At 32.3% G+C, this 14,257-nt stretch overlaps 1 protein-coding gene and 1 long non-coding RNA gene across 6 annotated transcripts in view; one reads left to right on the top strand and one right to left on the bottom strand.

Annotated features, from left to right (window-relative positions):
* Ccap-r (Crustacean cardioactive peptide receptor) overlaps nt 1-14,257 on the top strand; it is a 71,389-nt gene that overhangs the window by 52,729 nt on the left and 4,403 nt on the right. For 4 of the 5 annotated variants that reach the window (XM_071775766.1, XM_071775763.1, XM_071775764.1 and 1 more), the window contains exons 4-7: nt 1,580-1,777; nt 4,288-4,382; nt 4,666-4,918; nt 13,935-14,115. In XM_071775766.1, coding sequence (XP_071631867.1) covers nt 1,580-1,777; nt 4,288-4,382; nt 4,666-4,918; nt 13,935-14,115 — 727 coding nt within the window. Of the gene's footprint in view, nt 1-1,579; nt 1,778-4,287; nt 4,383-4,665; nt 4,919-13,934; nt 14,120-14,257 lie in introns of those variants that run through there. The other variant, XM_071775767.1, reaches the window with a different exon arrangement.
* Nucleotides 10,723-14,032, bottom strand: LOC139811486 (uncharacterized). Its single transcript, XR_011731645.1, has 3 exons — nt 13,903-14,032; nt 11,433-11,522; nt 10,723-11,118 (listed from the first exon to the last, which is right to left on the bottom strand). It is a non-coding gene; the product is annotated as an uncharacterized lncRNA (long non-coding RNA).

The following is a 14,257-nucleotide window of genomic DNA, read 5'->3' as shown; positions in this document are numbered from 1 at the left end:
GAATATCCTTTTGCTAACTGATATCTTGAAAATTGAAAGTGCTCAGCGGCATCTCGACAAAATACACCAAGACTTATATTTATTACTTTGCGTAAAGCACATAAAATATTACAGATATTCTACATATGTTAATGTAAAAAATAGGATTTATATAAATGTTGTATTAAAATCATTAATCTGTCCTGTAACACCAAAATGTTTCAAATTGTGAAAATTGTAGATAAGAAAATTTATATTTTCGATAAAAGAAAACATCAGTCATTTATGATATATAGAACTATTATTCTGTGTTTAGTATTACAATTACTAGAAACTGTTTTCCGATTTAATTTATTTCTGGCATATTTCCGCAAACGCATATATTTACGCTGAAGAAATTATTCCACAACTTGGGCTTTCAATTTCGACATTAATATCGCGACCGGTGTTATCGAGTCGAAAGGATATAATTCGATAGTAATCGAATTTCTATTTTATCGATAAAATATGAGCAATAAAGTAGGAGGATGAGCCCTGGTTTATTTGGAAAACTAACGGTATTGAAGCTGTGCACTCTCTTTTCCGAGAATTTTTACCGATAGCAATTCCGGGAAGCGTTGATAACATATATCTTTTGAAATTGGTATTAAGAAACTTGTGTTCTGCAGAATATTGTAAATTCAACATGCCATTTGTTTTTAGGAACGTTACAAATCCATAAATTCATGCTATCCGTCAGTAAATAAATTTCTAATTATCTCAATTCATAATTAAAAATATATTCCAAAATGGATACTATATTATTTGAATAAAGAAAATAAATCTAAAGGTTCCGTATATATAATATTAACTTTTGTATTCTTACTTTTCTCAGATAAACCTTAAAAAAACTTTACGATTTAAAATATTACAGGACATGGCATACATGACGTGATTATGTCTTCATGAAAAAATTTACACTACTTCAATAATTTCTTATTATCGCGACGTTTATGATACAGATGTCGCAACACAGAAATCGCCGAAATAACCAATGTACATTATTACATAACATTTGATCCTACTTTACGTTCCGCATGATAGTTCTTAAACCGTGCGTAAATGCAGAGCGACGCGACGTAAAGTATCGAAACGAGCTATAAACGGTCACATATCTGGGAGTTTATTTCGCGGTTAAAGATGGTATTCTTCGTAAACGTTTTCACGAGTTAATTAAGACTACAGTTGCAAAAATCTCACGTTCTCAATATATTAATTATTTCACATTAATTAACTCCAAAAATCACGTAACGGTTTATGTAAGTTTATTATACTCTCAAGGTTTGTATTCTCTTGAAATGAAGATGTCGACGAGTTTCTGCGAGTTTAATGATCAGTTCTTGTAACAATGAAAAGAAAATACAAGCTGCACTGTCAACTTTCTGTCTAAGTCTGAACGAAGAGATTCTTCAAAATATTAACGAGGTGGCCTGTATCTTGATCTAGACTATATCCAGGTATCATATCCATCAGCAATTTCTCGGAACTAATAATCTTGATAATTAGTATACTCCATTCGCAAATGGTGTATCACACTTCGTCGCCATGTATCTTGTTGCAGATCTACTGGTCGGTCTAATATCCGTGCTAACGGACATAATCTGGAGAACGACTGTTGCGTGGTACGCGGGTAACATAGCTTGCAAACTGATAAGGTTTATGCAGGCTGTAGTAACCTATAGCTCGACCTACGTCCTCGTGGCTCTATCAATCGACAGATATGACGCCATTACCCGTCCGATGAACTTCTCCGGCAGCTGTGAGTACATTAGCGCGCATACGATCATGGGCCTTTAATGTTGGATCCCTTTACAAAGCGGTATCGACGAGCTAAACTCATTAATATAGTTCGGTTAAAACTCCGTGGAATATATTACAGCGCGATTCGAGGCATGAATAGTAGTATTCAACTCCTCAAAGTCAAAAGACTATCTTTGCTTATCTGCCCGGAAATCTAATAAATGGAGAAAAAGAAGAAAAATGCTTGGCAGCCTAATGCAGTAAATTGTCACTGCAGAATTATGTAAATTTCATAAAAGAGAGATTTCCATGAAGAAGGACATTATTCTGAAGAATCTTGCAAACCGAATAAAATGTATTAAAAGAAAAAAAACAACTTTATTTTAAACTTTCAGTTTAAATGTTTGAAAATTAGTATAAACAAAAATGATATTAACATAAATTAAAAAGAGAATAAGTTTTAAAGCAAGATATGTAACACGAAACAAAATTATAGATCTATAATTAGCAATACGAAAAGGAACAAAATAGTCGAGCACTATTTTTACGCCAATCTAATCATAACTATATGATAGTGGAGTTATTTCTGATACGTCAATATGCGCGATTTCGTGTCAATATGTGCTCGTAGCAAGTCAAAGACTATTTATCGATATCTATCAGCCAGTCGACACACTAACGGGGTGAGTGCAGTTCACCGCACGGTGGAGTGTACCCGCCCTCGTCTTTTATATCACTTTTGGCATTCTTCGGCAATCCTTTATTCTACTCCTATTGACTGTCAAGGAATATTGCTTTCTCCTGGTGTGTCAGACGTCACACGTCTATCTCTATACTCGCGAAACTCGTGATAGAATTACTGAGAAAAAAGTAGAGATAAAAATCGACGCTATATCCGAGACTCTCTTCAGAAATGTCGTGTTCTCCATGATAGCGACACTATCAATATATTGATGGCCTGATTATTTCATGATCTGTAACGTAATATCTCCACCGTTCCTTTCAGAATTAATATCGCGCGCTTTGACGTCGATCGCGCACGTTCTCTTTTCTTTTTTTATTGACTACTCCTTTTCCGCGACGAGATAAAGAACGGGGGAAAAAAAAGGTAGCGTCGCCGATTCTCTTATCTTTCTGCTGGTCGTATCGTCTATCACGCGGAGGCATCTCACGAATCGTTACGGGTATTCCACCCTAGAATAAAATTTATCTTCTACCTTTTGTACATCGATGTTCTCGTGGCTTGTCGATAGCTGGAATTACAGAAATTGGTAGGTGTCTGAATTTCTCGAGTATCAATCACGCTCGACCGTCGCTCGATACTTCATCGCCGGCGAATTAATACAAGAATTATCTTTGCCATTAGCTCGATCTCCAACTCCAATATTACATCGACCGGTGTAAATTAAAACAGATTCAATTTGTTTGGAGAAAAATTTAAATTACGCCGTACCGTAAAAACGCGATACTCACTTTATACTTGCGTTATTAAAGATACATGAGATAAGATAAAATAAATTTAAAGATAATGTTTAATAAACGAAATGTATACACAGGCGAGGATTTACTTTGAGCACTTTTTATATTAATTCATACAAGCTTTAATTATGATTCTGATTAGAATTCAAAGTAGGTAGCAGTAAAATTAAGTCCATTAATGACAACCCGTGCGCTTGTTTCTCCAATGTCATTAAACAGAGATTAAAATGTCCGTGGCATTATCGAAGGGCCACATAAGAGAACATAATTAAACTGTAGAACTATTATAATATTCAACCGGGATTTGCTTTAATACCAGATCTATTCACTGCGTTATGAATTTCCTGTACGCGATCATTCTTCCAATTATCGGCAAATTACAATTATCAATTGCACACCGTAATTATAATAGCAGGATTAATGGACTCGATGATGTGCGTTATGTAACATCTTTTTATATCGGTCTCCAAGCCAAGAAAATTGCTGACGCTGCTATAATTACATATTGTGGAAAAATGGCAGAATAAACGACGTTCATGAGGATAACGACAACGTGTCGTAATATAAAAAATCGCCACGTATATATATCATTCCCTGCGTCGCTCCGGGAAGCCAAATAAATGATTCGGTGTGTTGTAATTATGTCATATCACGCTACACTGCTATTTTAGATTTTCAAGCCTATTACAGCAGTATAACATAGACATTTTCGTCCCAATTTTTCAAACCGGTTTCGCGACCTGTCATGAGCACCGTTCGCTATATAGCGTTTCCTTTTCGTTTTTTTCGAATCGCCGGTTGACGTGAAACCCGACATTCACGAAAATAGCTACGCTTCTTTCATACGTCGCGTCCAAAGTTGCGCAGGCTCGCGTCGATTTTCCGCAAAAAAATATGTTTTTATCAAAAAACAAATTTGAAATAAACATTCCTCGTCACGCTTTTAATACTCGTTGAGCACAATTACTCTTGCCACAATATCTTTTTACTTATTGATTACAAAATTGATATTATAATGTGTTAATTGACAGGCATTAATTTTGATCGCAGGGTGGAGAGCTCGAGCTTTGGTGATTACGGCTTGGGCGCTGTCAGCATTGTTCAGCATGCCGATTATATTCCTGTACGAAGAAACACGAATACAGGTACACGCCTATTTCCTGGGTGTATCGAAACAATTAAAAAACTATTGCCATTCTTTTACATTTATGTTAAAGAAAAAATCAACTTTGAATTTCAAACTTGAAGATGCTCTTGTACTTTTGAATATTATATTTTCAAAAGCGTATGTATTGCTAGATAAAGTGCCAACGTTATGCACAACTGTTTTCTCATTTTTTAAAAAGATTCTTTGAGAATGCGAAAGATAAGAATGCAAAAAGCTTTTGCGCTCACAAAACGAGCTAATCGCAAACGGTCGTTTTGTAGGATACGACGCAGTGTTGGATCGATTTGGGCCCGATTCAGTGGAAGATCTACATGAGCCTGGTGAGTTTCAGTCTCTTTATAGCGCCCACCCTGATAATAGGAGGCTGTTACACGGTCATCGTGGTCACGATATGGTCGCAAGGAGCAGCGCTACGTCAGGGACCTACCAGAGATACTCGGAGGGCGTCCTCGAGGGGACTCATTCCCAGAGCGAAAATCAAGACCGTAAAAATGACCTTCGTCATAGTATTCGGTAAGATATAAATCACGTTCAGAAATAGCATAAACGTAAGATGTCGTTCTTACATATAATACATGATATTGAATTATATTTTTATAAAAAAAAATATTGATACAATTTTTAAATTGTTTCTATTCAGTCTAAAAAGTCGCATTTATAAAACCAAGCGGTAGAAATAATCGTACCGGAAAAAGTAGGTTATTATACAATTCTATTGCTGCATAAAAAAATTCGCTTTAAAAGAAATTCAGGTTTACAAGAAAATATTTTTAGTCAAATATTTATATAAGCTTCATAAAGTTATACTTCAACGTCTGGCGCATGATTTTATGATCACCCGTTACTCCTTCCTCAGTTCGTATAGGTATAAAGAGAGCTTTTAGGTCTTGACAAACCATTATATATATATTCTACTTTGAAGTACGGATTTTTCTTTTTTTTTCCTTTGACATACAACACGAGTGCTTCGTCGTAAACGACAATAACGGAAAGACGGCAGGCGTCTACTTCGCGGCAGTAAAAAGTAACAAGTTTCTAGCTCCTTCTACGTCTTTGATACGAAATTGGTGAACCGTTTTATTTGCATGGCATAAAAGACGCACCGCATCAGAAAGATAAGCAAACGCGCTTGCTATTCGATATCCTTTGTATAAATCGAGCAAAGACGGAAGGGATCGTATATACGAATTATCCGAGAGAAACGCGCGTGGGCTAAACTAGATATGATAAATAAAATACAAGCAAAAAATATGAGATTTATTCAATTATTTCACGAAAGATGAGACCATCTTCAGTTTAATTAACTTGATCAATTCAGTAGTTAAGTAATGGACATTTAGTATAAAAAAGAATTGCTTTAATGCCCGCGATAATAGGAATCTCATGAAAAAAGCTGTTTTTCAAGAGAATTTTTTTTTAAAGGTATATCTAACAAATATTTTATTAGTTTTGTGTGTGTGACGTTTGTGTATATTTTAAATCCCAATAAATGTTCTCATAAACTGTATCTATAACATTTTTATAGTGCTATCTGTCTTGGCACGCGGAATCTCAGTATGAAGTTATTTCGTAGAAACATATAAAGTTCCTAGCGAAACGATTATGGTTGATCGTATATTATTCGGAAACATATTACGACATGATTTTTTTTTAACGTGAATTGTTCTTGATTACAGTATAGTGTATCTAATAGCACATACACACGCAAACATACACTAATACATATTTAAATTTATGATTTTTATGACAAAGATATATTACTTCTAAATTTAATCGCGAAATAATCGCGCTTTTTCTTTAGCAATCGTCGCAATTATTCGTTCTTTTTACTTCACGTTAATAGCATTTTGATCGCAGTCCTAATCGTATAAGAACATCGATGAGCCCTTTCCGCGCAAGTAACATACCTCATTCCTTCAACTCTGAAGAACGTGCACAAGAAATCACTAATCAGATTCGTTTTCTGCGATCGGCGACGGTAAAATTTCTTTTTTTAACTGATGACGAAGATGCAAATTCCGACGGCGCTATAGAGAAACCGGTGGAATTCCTCTTTGGTATTTTCTGAGATCAGAAAAGACGAAACAAAGAAAGTTACGTATGCTACGTGAATTTGTGTGCAACGAACGCCGTAACGTATTCTTGTTTCGTGATTTGAGATTGCTATGCGCATAATATATTGCGTGTATTGCAGTTGCGCTTGATGCGTTATTTTACTTTCCATACCTCGAAATAAAGGAACCGTATATTTCCATATTTCGAGAAATTCTTCTATTTAACTACAACAGAAAAATATGTAGAATTTTTATCTCATATTATAATTGTATTAATATACACGTTACTATTAAATTATTTTCTTATTACTGATAGCTTGTGCGAAATTAGTAACCTTATTGCTATTGGAATAAAGATTCTCTAATAATTATATATATATATATATCAATCTTTAAGAATTATTACGATATTATAAATATTAATACCATTTTATGGAAGATATCTAAAACTAAACAGCATTTTTGAAAATATCGCAAATTATAAATTTCCTACATTTTTGTTTTAAAATTTCTCGACACTCATTTTTCAAATTATTATAATTTTAGAGAATTATCTTTTCTACCCTAAAAATGATAGTTTTAATATCTCGTTATTATGCGGGCATAAAAATGCTTTTCTATTTTTTAATAATAATAAGAATTTTACTATAAAAATAAATATAATAATAAAATAATAATAATAATAAAAACAATAATAAAAATTTTATACTAAATAAAATACAAGACTCGCGCGTATTTTTAAAACTTTATGCTCGATAAAAGAGCATAAAAATTATACGTTTTTAGTTTCTATGTTAGTTTCACTCCGGCGTGTATGAATTTCTTGAAGAATAAAGTTTTTACGTAACAAGATAAATCTTCTTTTAACTACTCATTTCAGAACTGCTAATAAAATTAGTGCTATCAGATTAAAGAACTGCGCTAATATACGTATTATATTTATATTTATACGCCGATAATATATCGCCCTTTAATAACAAATACGTTTATTCATTGTTAAGGAAATGCACAATGCAATTATTCATTGCTTCCTTTTAAAACGTTCATATATTCTGATCGGTTATTACAATGGGCGCAGTGCGCACTTATCGCGAATGACGAATCGAACAAGCTGTCCGATTCATGTTTAATCGAATTTTCCGGTTGTAAAATCATCGACCGTAACACGGTGAAAAATACCACACAGTTTCTAATTTAATAAATCGTAACGAGATGCGAGAATACACGATAAAATATTTCTACCGAAAACTTTCCATCGAGAGAAGTGGATGGATATGCTATTAAAATTCCAGGCAATAATTTTATGTATTAAGAAATTTAATAATTATATCCAATTATTTAAATTCCATTGCTAATACGCTTTTAATAAACTGTACATGCAATTATATTTATCAAACAATTAATATAAGAAATATTAGGTTTTTCATATATATTAAACCTGTAAATATATTCCTTACATTATTAAATAATTATATTAGTAAATAATTAACCTACCTTTCACACATTACCAAATATAAATAAATTATGTTGAAAAGTTCTATATTCATGAAATCAATTTAAAAGAGCTAAAACTGCTAAAAGAATGGATTTCTTTCGATATACATTATATACAACCTATAAAAGTTTTTCAAAGACTCTTTTTATATTACTTTGCTAAAATCGTTGCGAATCTTCTTTTTCAAACTAACGAGTGTAAACTGTAATGTCACTCTCAACCACTTTAAAAGACAATTTTCTTAAATTATTCTGCCGGATCACAGATGTGGTAGCATTCCCGAAATTATACATTAATGAATTCAATTACATCGTTTTTTACTTCTTTTTTTATTTGTAGATCGTTAATGCATTAGCCATGTTATTGGAAAAACAAAGTTCGCGTAAGTGTTCTCAAACAAGAAGTGAATTAGTCATGAGAACCATTTGAAATTACTTTGCTTTTTTTAAAAAAAAAGTTATGCCATCGTGTGTCAGATGTTCACCCGTTTTCACGTTTGACGACTTTTCCCTGTTCGTAGTTTTTCCAATATCGATGTTACAGAAGCAGTTCTTAACTCTTTTTTTGGTCACAGACGTATTAAAAAATGAAGGAAGGCTATATATCCCGTCCCGAATAATATCTATCAATATAAGACTTTCTAACAGCTTCCGACTTTAATTTCCGCGAGAAATTGTCTGATAAATTTAAAGTGGACTTTTCTTTAGCGAAATTATACCCGACAGAAGTTTAGTTTTTCAGCTTTAAACGGAGAAAAAGAAAAAATCCGAATTAATTTTAGCACAATTAAAATTCCAATAAATTATCAAATGCTTTATGCTATTATTATAAAATATCCGGCATAGTATAATCAACAAATACTTCGTTTTATTGTCTGTAGTCTATTTGATAATTAAAAATAAGCGATAATTCATTAATGTATCGGAAACCGAACAAAGGCGTTCTCAAGAAAAAAAGAGATTTGGAGAAGACTTGAACTCTTTTATAAGGTTCGAACGTTTTATCGCCATAGTAACCAATTCAATGGATATATTTTTAAATCGCGGATGTAAAAAGCGTTTGCAGAGATGAATGCATTGGACGGATTACTATTTATCGATCCGTTTGCTGAAGCGGCAAAATGTTTGAATTTAGTTAAAAATCTTTCTTTAAAATATAATTTCTTGAATATTAATTTTTGTATAACTATAAAATTATTTATATTATTTATATTAATTATATATTATTTACATTGAGATTTTTCTATTATTGTGAATTCCTTTAATAGATTTTATATTAATTAGAATATTTTAGAGATTAAGTAGAAAAAAAGATCTTACAAGTAACACTACCCAAGTGTCACACGCCGATTTTTTTGAAACTGTGCACGCATGTAGAACTTTGAAAAATATTTGTGTCGTGTTTTTTTTTATTTTTTTATTTTTGCTCATAAAGCGTTTTAAAAGTAGAAACTATCCTCGAAATATTATGTATAGCAACCCTTTAGGCCATGTACGTTATCTCGTATGGTTTTTGCACCAGAATACTATCTCTGGATCTATCTCTCAGTTATTTTTACAAAAAATTGACCAGCAACGTGCATGGCCTAGCCTAAAGGGTTGTTATACATAGGATTGAGAAAGTCAATATTTCGAGGACGCTTTATGAGCAAAAATAAAAAAACACGACACAAATATTTTTTTTAAGTTCTACATGTGTGCACAGTTTCAAAAAAATCGGCGTGTGACACTTGGATAGTGTGTTACTTGTTAGTAGGAAAATAATACCAAAATCGCGAATAATAATACCAATAATTTGCGAATTATAAGCGATCAAAGCGATCAATGATTGCACACACATATAATCTATCTTCATAATCACACGTACTAACTATTTTATTAATAATCACCGACAACATTGATTTTTATTATTGAACTAATTTCGTCTTTTAATTTCTTTGACGTGTAACTATATATGTATACTACAACAATCAGTTAATATTGAGCTGATATGAATGGATGGGCTACGCAATGTTAAACTAAATTTGGTGTATTACAAGAATAAATACAACTAATAATCATGTTAGTGTGTTTGCTTCATTGAATAAAGTAATTGAAATATAATACAAATGGTTATATGTAATATTTCTTGTCCTTTTTTTTATTTATGTAATAAATGTACATTAAAAAAGTTTTTAATAAAAATGTTGCTTTTTCTCGGATCAATTTATATAATATTTAATCCTGAAAAAAAAAACAGAAGCCGAACAAAGACTTTAAAATTTTATTTAAAAAATATTTGAGAGGGAAAAAAAGGAAAATATATATGAAGCAACGTATCTAGTAATTAACAATTTTATCTTGTTTTATGATATAAAAAAATAAACATGCTGTTTCATCATCCATGAAATACCATAAAGAAGCTTCTAAGTAAAAGTCTTATATTCTAAAAATCTGTCATTACATTTCTTATTATTTCATTTTTTATTCCTTTTACTCTAAAAATTGATCAGTTATAAAATATATTTGATATTAAAAAATTGTGCAAATAATCTCATTAATATATCTTCATAGTATTCGTTAATTATGTAGTAAAAATCATTTCTGTATATAGAGTATTTGGCAAAAAGTGCAATAAATGTGACATCTTTATCAAATAGGAAAACTTTTCTTTTGCGCGAATAGTACTTTATCATTATTTATCACTTTTTGCTAAGCTTGTTCTATTTATGAAATATTTCCTATAATTTTTATATTTATGCTTGCGACTTTGTCCCATAAATTTCAAGCGACCGGTGTATCTGACAATTAATAATCTGTATCGTAAGATACCAGAATGTGTCAATAAATGTGTCGCTGAATTACAGACCGATATAATGAGTCTGTATATGCGCAAGTGCATCCTGATACGCACGATAAATCGACGGATAAATGTGCACACACTCCAGGATTAAATATTAATACTGATCTCGCTATTCTAGCCCATCCATTTTTAAGTACACAATGAATCTATGAGCTATATATATTTGTAATATTTTATATTCTAAAGTTAATACATCTATATAAATATATATCTAATAACTCTTTTTCCATAGATCCATTGTCCTAAATTAAAATAAAGAATTATTTCACTCACCCATACGATGCGCAACGGCGGAGTTCGAACTATGTTGCAACTACGTTGATCTGTAACATGCAATTATAAAATGCAAATTATAACAACATCCGAAAAAAAATTTACATTGCTAAAAGTAATTATTGCTCTCGTGGAATTTTTTGTTTGTCTTTCAAAGGTATTTAAAATAATTGCGTAATTTAATTTCCGAAAAAAATGTCTTCTTTCCTCCTGAGTACAAAATTTTATATGATTTCATAAATAAGAGTCTTTTTCCTTGCAATTCTTATTTGCGAGTTATCCAAGCAAACGATTAATTAACAAGAACATACAGGAATAAACGACTAATATCGCAAGTTATAATACGCAAATAATAAATGCTCACCCGATGGTTGCTCCGCCGTCGCCCGATGCCTCCCTGGGCCTCCGCCTCCTCTCATCGTTTTTCCTTCTTGTTTCTTGTTGCTCACACTCACTGCGGAAACACAGTAAATTACGGTCGCGCACTAATTATTAGAATACGATAATTGCGCGATATTTTGTGCAACACTCCCAACGTTAAACCCGCGCGATGCGTGCTTTATATCGCGACAATAAAAAAATTCTAAGAAAGTACGATCATATATGCAAAACTATGGCCCGCAACATTTCATAAATTAACGCATAACTCTCGCGAAAGACACATATTACCTACTATTAATGAACAACGGATATATTGATAACGCTGTTCGTTCGTTCTTTATATTCTTATATATAATACATATTCTGCCCCAAGCTAGTTTTGATGAACGGATTATCGTCGCTTTTCGTTACAAATCAGCATTCGATAATTCGCGTACCACACTTCGCGCTTTCAATCCCAAAATGATACGGAAATAAACCGGAAATATCGAAAAATCCGAAGCGCGATAGAAATTACATTTGAATTCAAACGTTAAACATGCAATTATCGTCCATGCATATCATAAGGAAACAGTTATAGTTCCATCCACGCGATTTACTGCGATTCCTGTACTATCTATTACGTATCTGTAACCGACAAGCAATCGGCGTCCAGATACATTCAAGAATCGTAAGAATTAATCGTGGTAAGTGATATTAGTTAATCATTCGCAGGAAGAGAGCGCGTTTGCGATAGGACTTGTCTCGCATTCCGAGCGATAATGATACGCAGGTCGCGCCGATCGCGGAGCGGCTCACGCCTCTGCCTACGTCACGCGCGTCATCGGTGTCGCGCGACCGATAGCGCGGCAACCTAGGTACAGCGCGCTCTGAGTGGTATAAACAATTACCAAGGCCAGCCGCGACACAATGTAATATTTACGTACTTTTAAAATATAATATCACACCGAGCATACTACATTCTTTCTTCACTCCTCCTTTATGTTCTTATAATTATATCTTTCTGTTCTAAGCTAGATTTAATGAACGGGTTTATAATGTCGCGTATTACGCGCTTTGTTTCGCACATTCATCAATCGCGTTAAATAACGTTAGAAAATTAATTCCGCTTGACTGAGAATCTCATTAATAAAAAAGATTATTTAATAATAATCTACATCGAATAGTTAAAATTTGCTTTCAATAAATAATATTAGTTGATTGTTACAATATTATATTATCGATGCAAGAACCCACGCGAAATCAGCTGGGCTGACAAATCAATAGATGCTGGATGATGCATGTAAATACGTAAAAACTTTATGTGACATCAATTTTGACTGCCTATAATTTAAAAACTATTGTCCGTGATTGACGTATCGACATTTTCATATTAAAATCATGAATTTTAATTAATCTCCAGGATATTCTATATTACAAAATTCTAAAGATTAATGTATACATGTATACAGCATATCAAATTTTAATAGCATATTCTGAAAATTAATTAAAGTAAGAAATCAGCAATTTAATTTTACTCTGCGATAAAATTATTATAAAATATTGTCGTCAATAATATTGATAATGCAGCACAGTTACGACATTAGCAATAATATTTTATAATAATTTAATGCATTCTAAAATTAATATTTTATATTAATGTTGCAAATATATAAAAGTGCAAACTTTTTTCATTTTTTAAAATTCTTAATAATAATTACTTTGTTTTATTTTAATTATACAAAAATAAAAGTTTTATCTATATTAATTGTTTCTCTTTACATAACTAATATTTATTTCACTTTTTTAAACATATAGATAGTTATATACCACAGATAAAGAATCCGTTATGTATTTTTATATTTTATTGCTTAAATTTATGCCATAAATACACTTCTTTGCATTGTTCCCTTCCTTTTTGTTTCTCTTTTCGATTTTTTCGACATTTCGTAGTTTTATTTCATAAGCTTTTCTCTTGCACAAAAAAATAGAAAGCATCACGAGTAGGTACGTGTTATCTCTAAAACGGAAGCCGTCACATAAATCAGAGCAGGTCTCGAAAGAGACAAATGGAGCGTTTCGTTATTTTAAGTTCGTTAGGTTCGTTATCTAAAATGGAATTGGCGGAAACTTCGAACTATCGCTTTGTCAGGATTTTCGTAGTGCTCCCGTAATTTAAGGTAGAAACGGTAACTCTTTCAATTGAAAGCGGCGCGAATAATCGCGTTTTATTTGCAGCACACTCATTGACGTTACAATTATTGTTGCATTCTGTCAGATTAATTTATTGCATAACGATTATGAAATTATTGTTTTAATTATTGGTTTGAAATTTTACGTTTTAACTTTCCTCATTTTTAGCCATGTGGTAAACAATAAACATTATACATTCTTATCCTAATATTTCTGCAAATTGCGGTTAATTAGCTGCTCTGTGCGCGCGAGACATAAATTATATAATACATAGTACTCACGCGATGTAAGCGAAAATAATTCTGTGTTTCAGTATTTATCCTTTGCTGGAGTCCATACATAGTCTTCGATCTCCTTCAAGTTTATGGGCACGTGCCAAAGACTCAGACGAATATCGCGGTCGCTACCTTCATACAAAGTTTGACACCGCTTAACTCGGCCGCTAATCCAATAATCTATTGCCTCTTCAGTACTCCTTTCTGCAAAACCGTACGGTGAGTATATGTTAATTAAAATTGAATTATGATGATTATAATTATTTTATACGTGTAGTATAATATATTAATCCTCGCTCTCCGAATTTGTTTAAAACTTTAATAGTGCTTTTCTTATTTAGATGTGAGACGTAAATTCTTA

Source organism: Temnothorax longispinosus, chromosome 4 (genome assembly GCF_030848805.1).
Source record: "Temnothorax longispinosus isolate EJ_2023e chromosome 4, Tlon_JGU_v1, whole genome shotgun sequence".
NCBI lineage: Eukaryota > Metazoa > Arthropoda > Insecta > Hymenoptera > Formicidae > Temnothorax > Temnothorax longispinosus.
The sequence above is the reverse complement of the archived record's forward strand: the minus strand, read 5'-3'. Positions and strand labels throughout refer to the sequence as shown.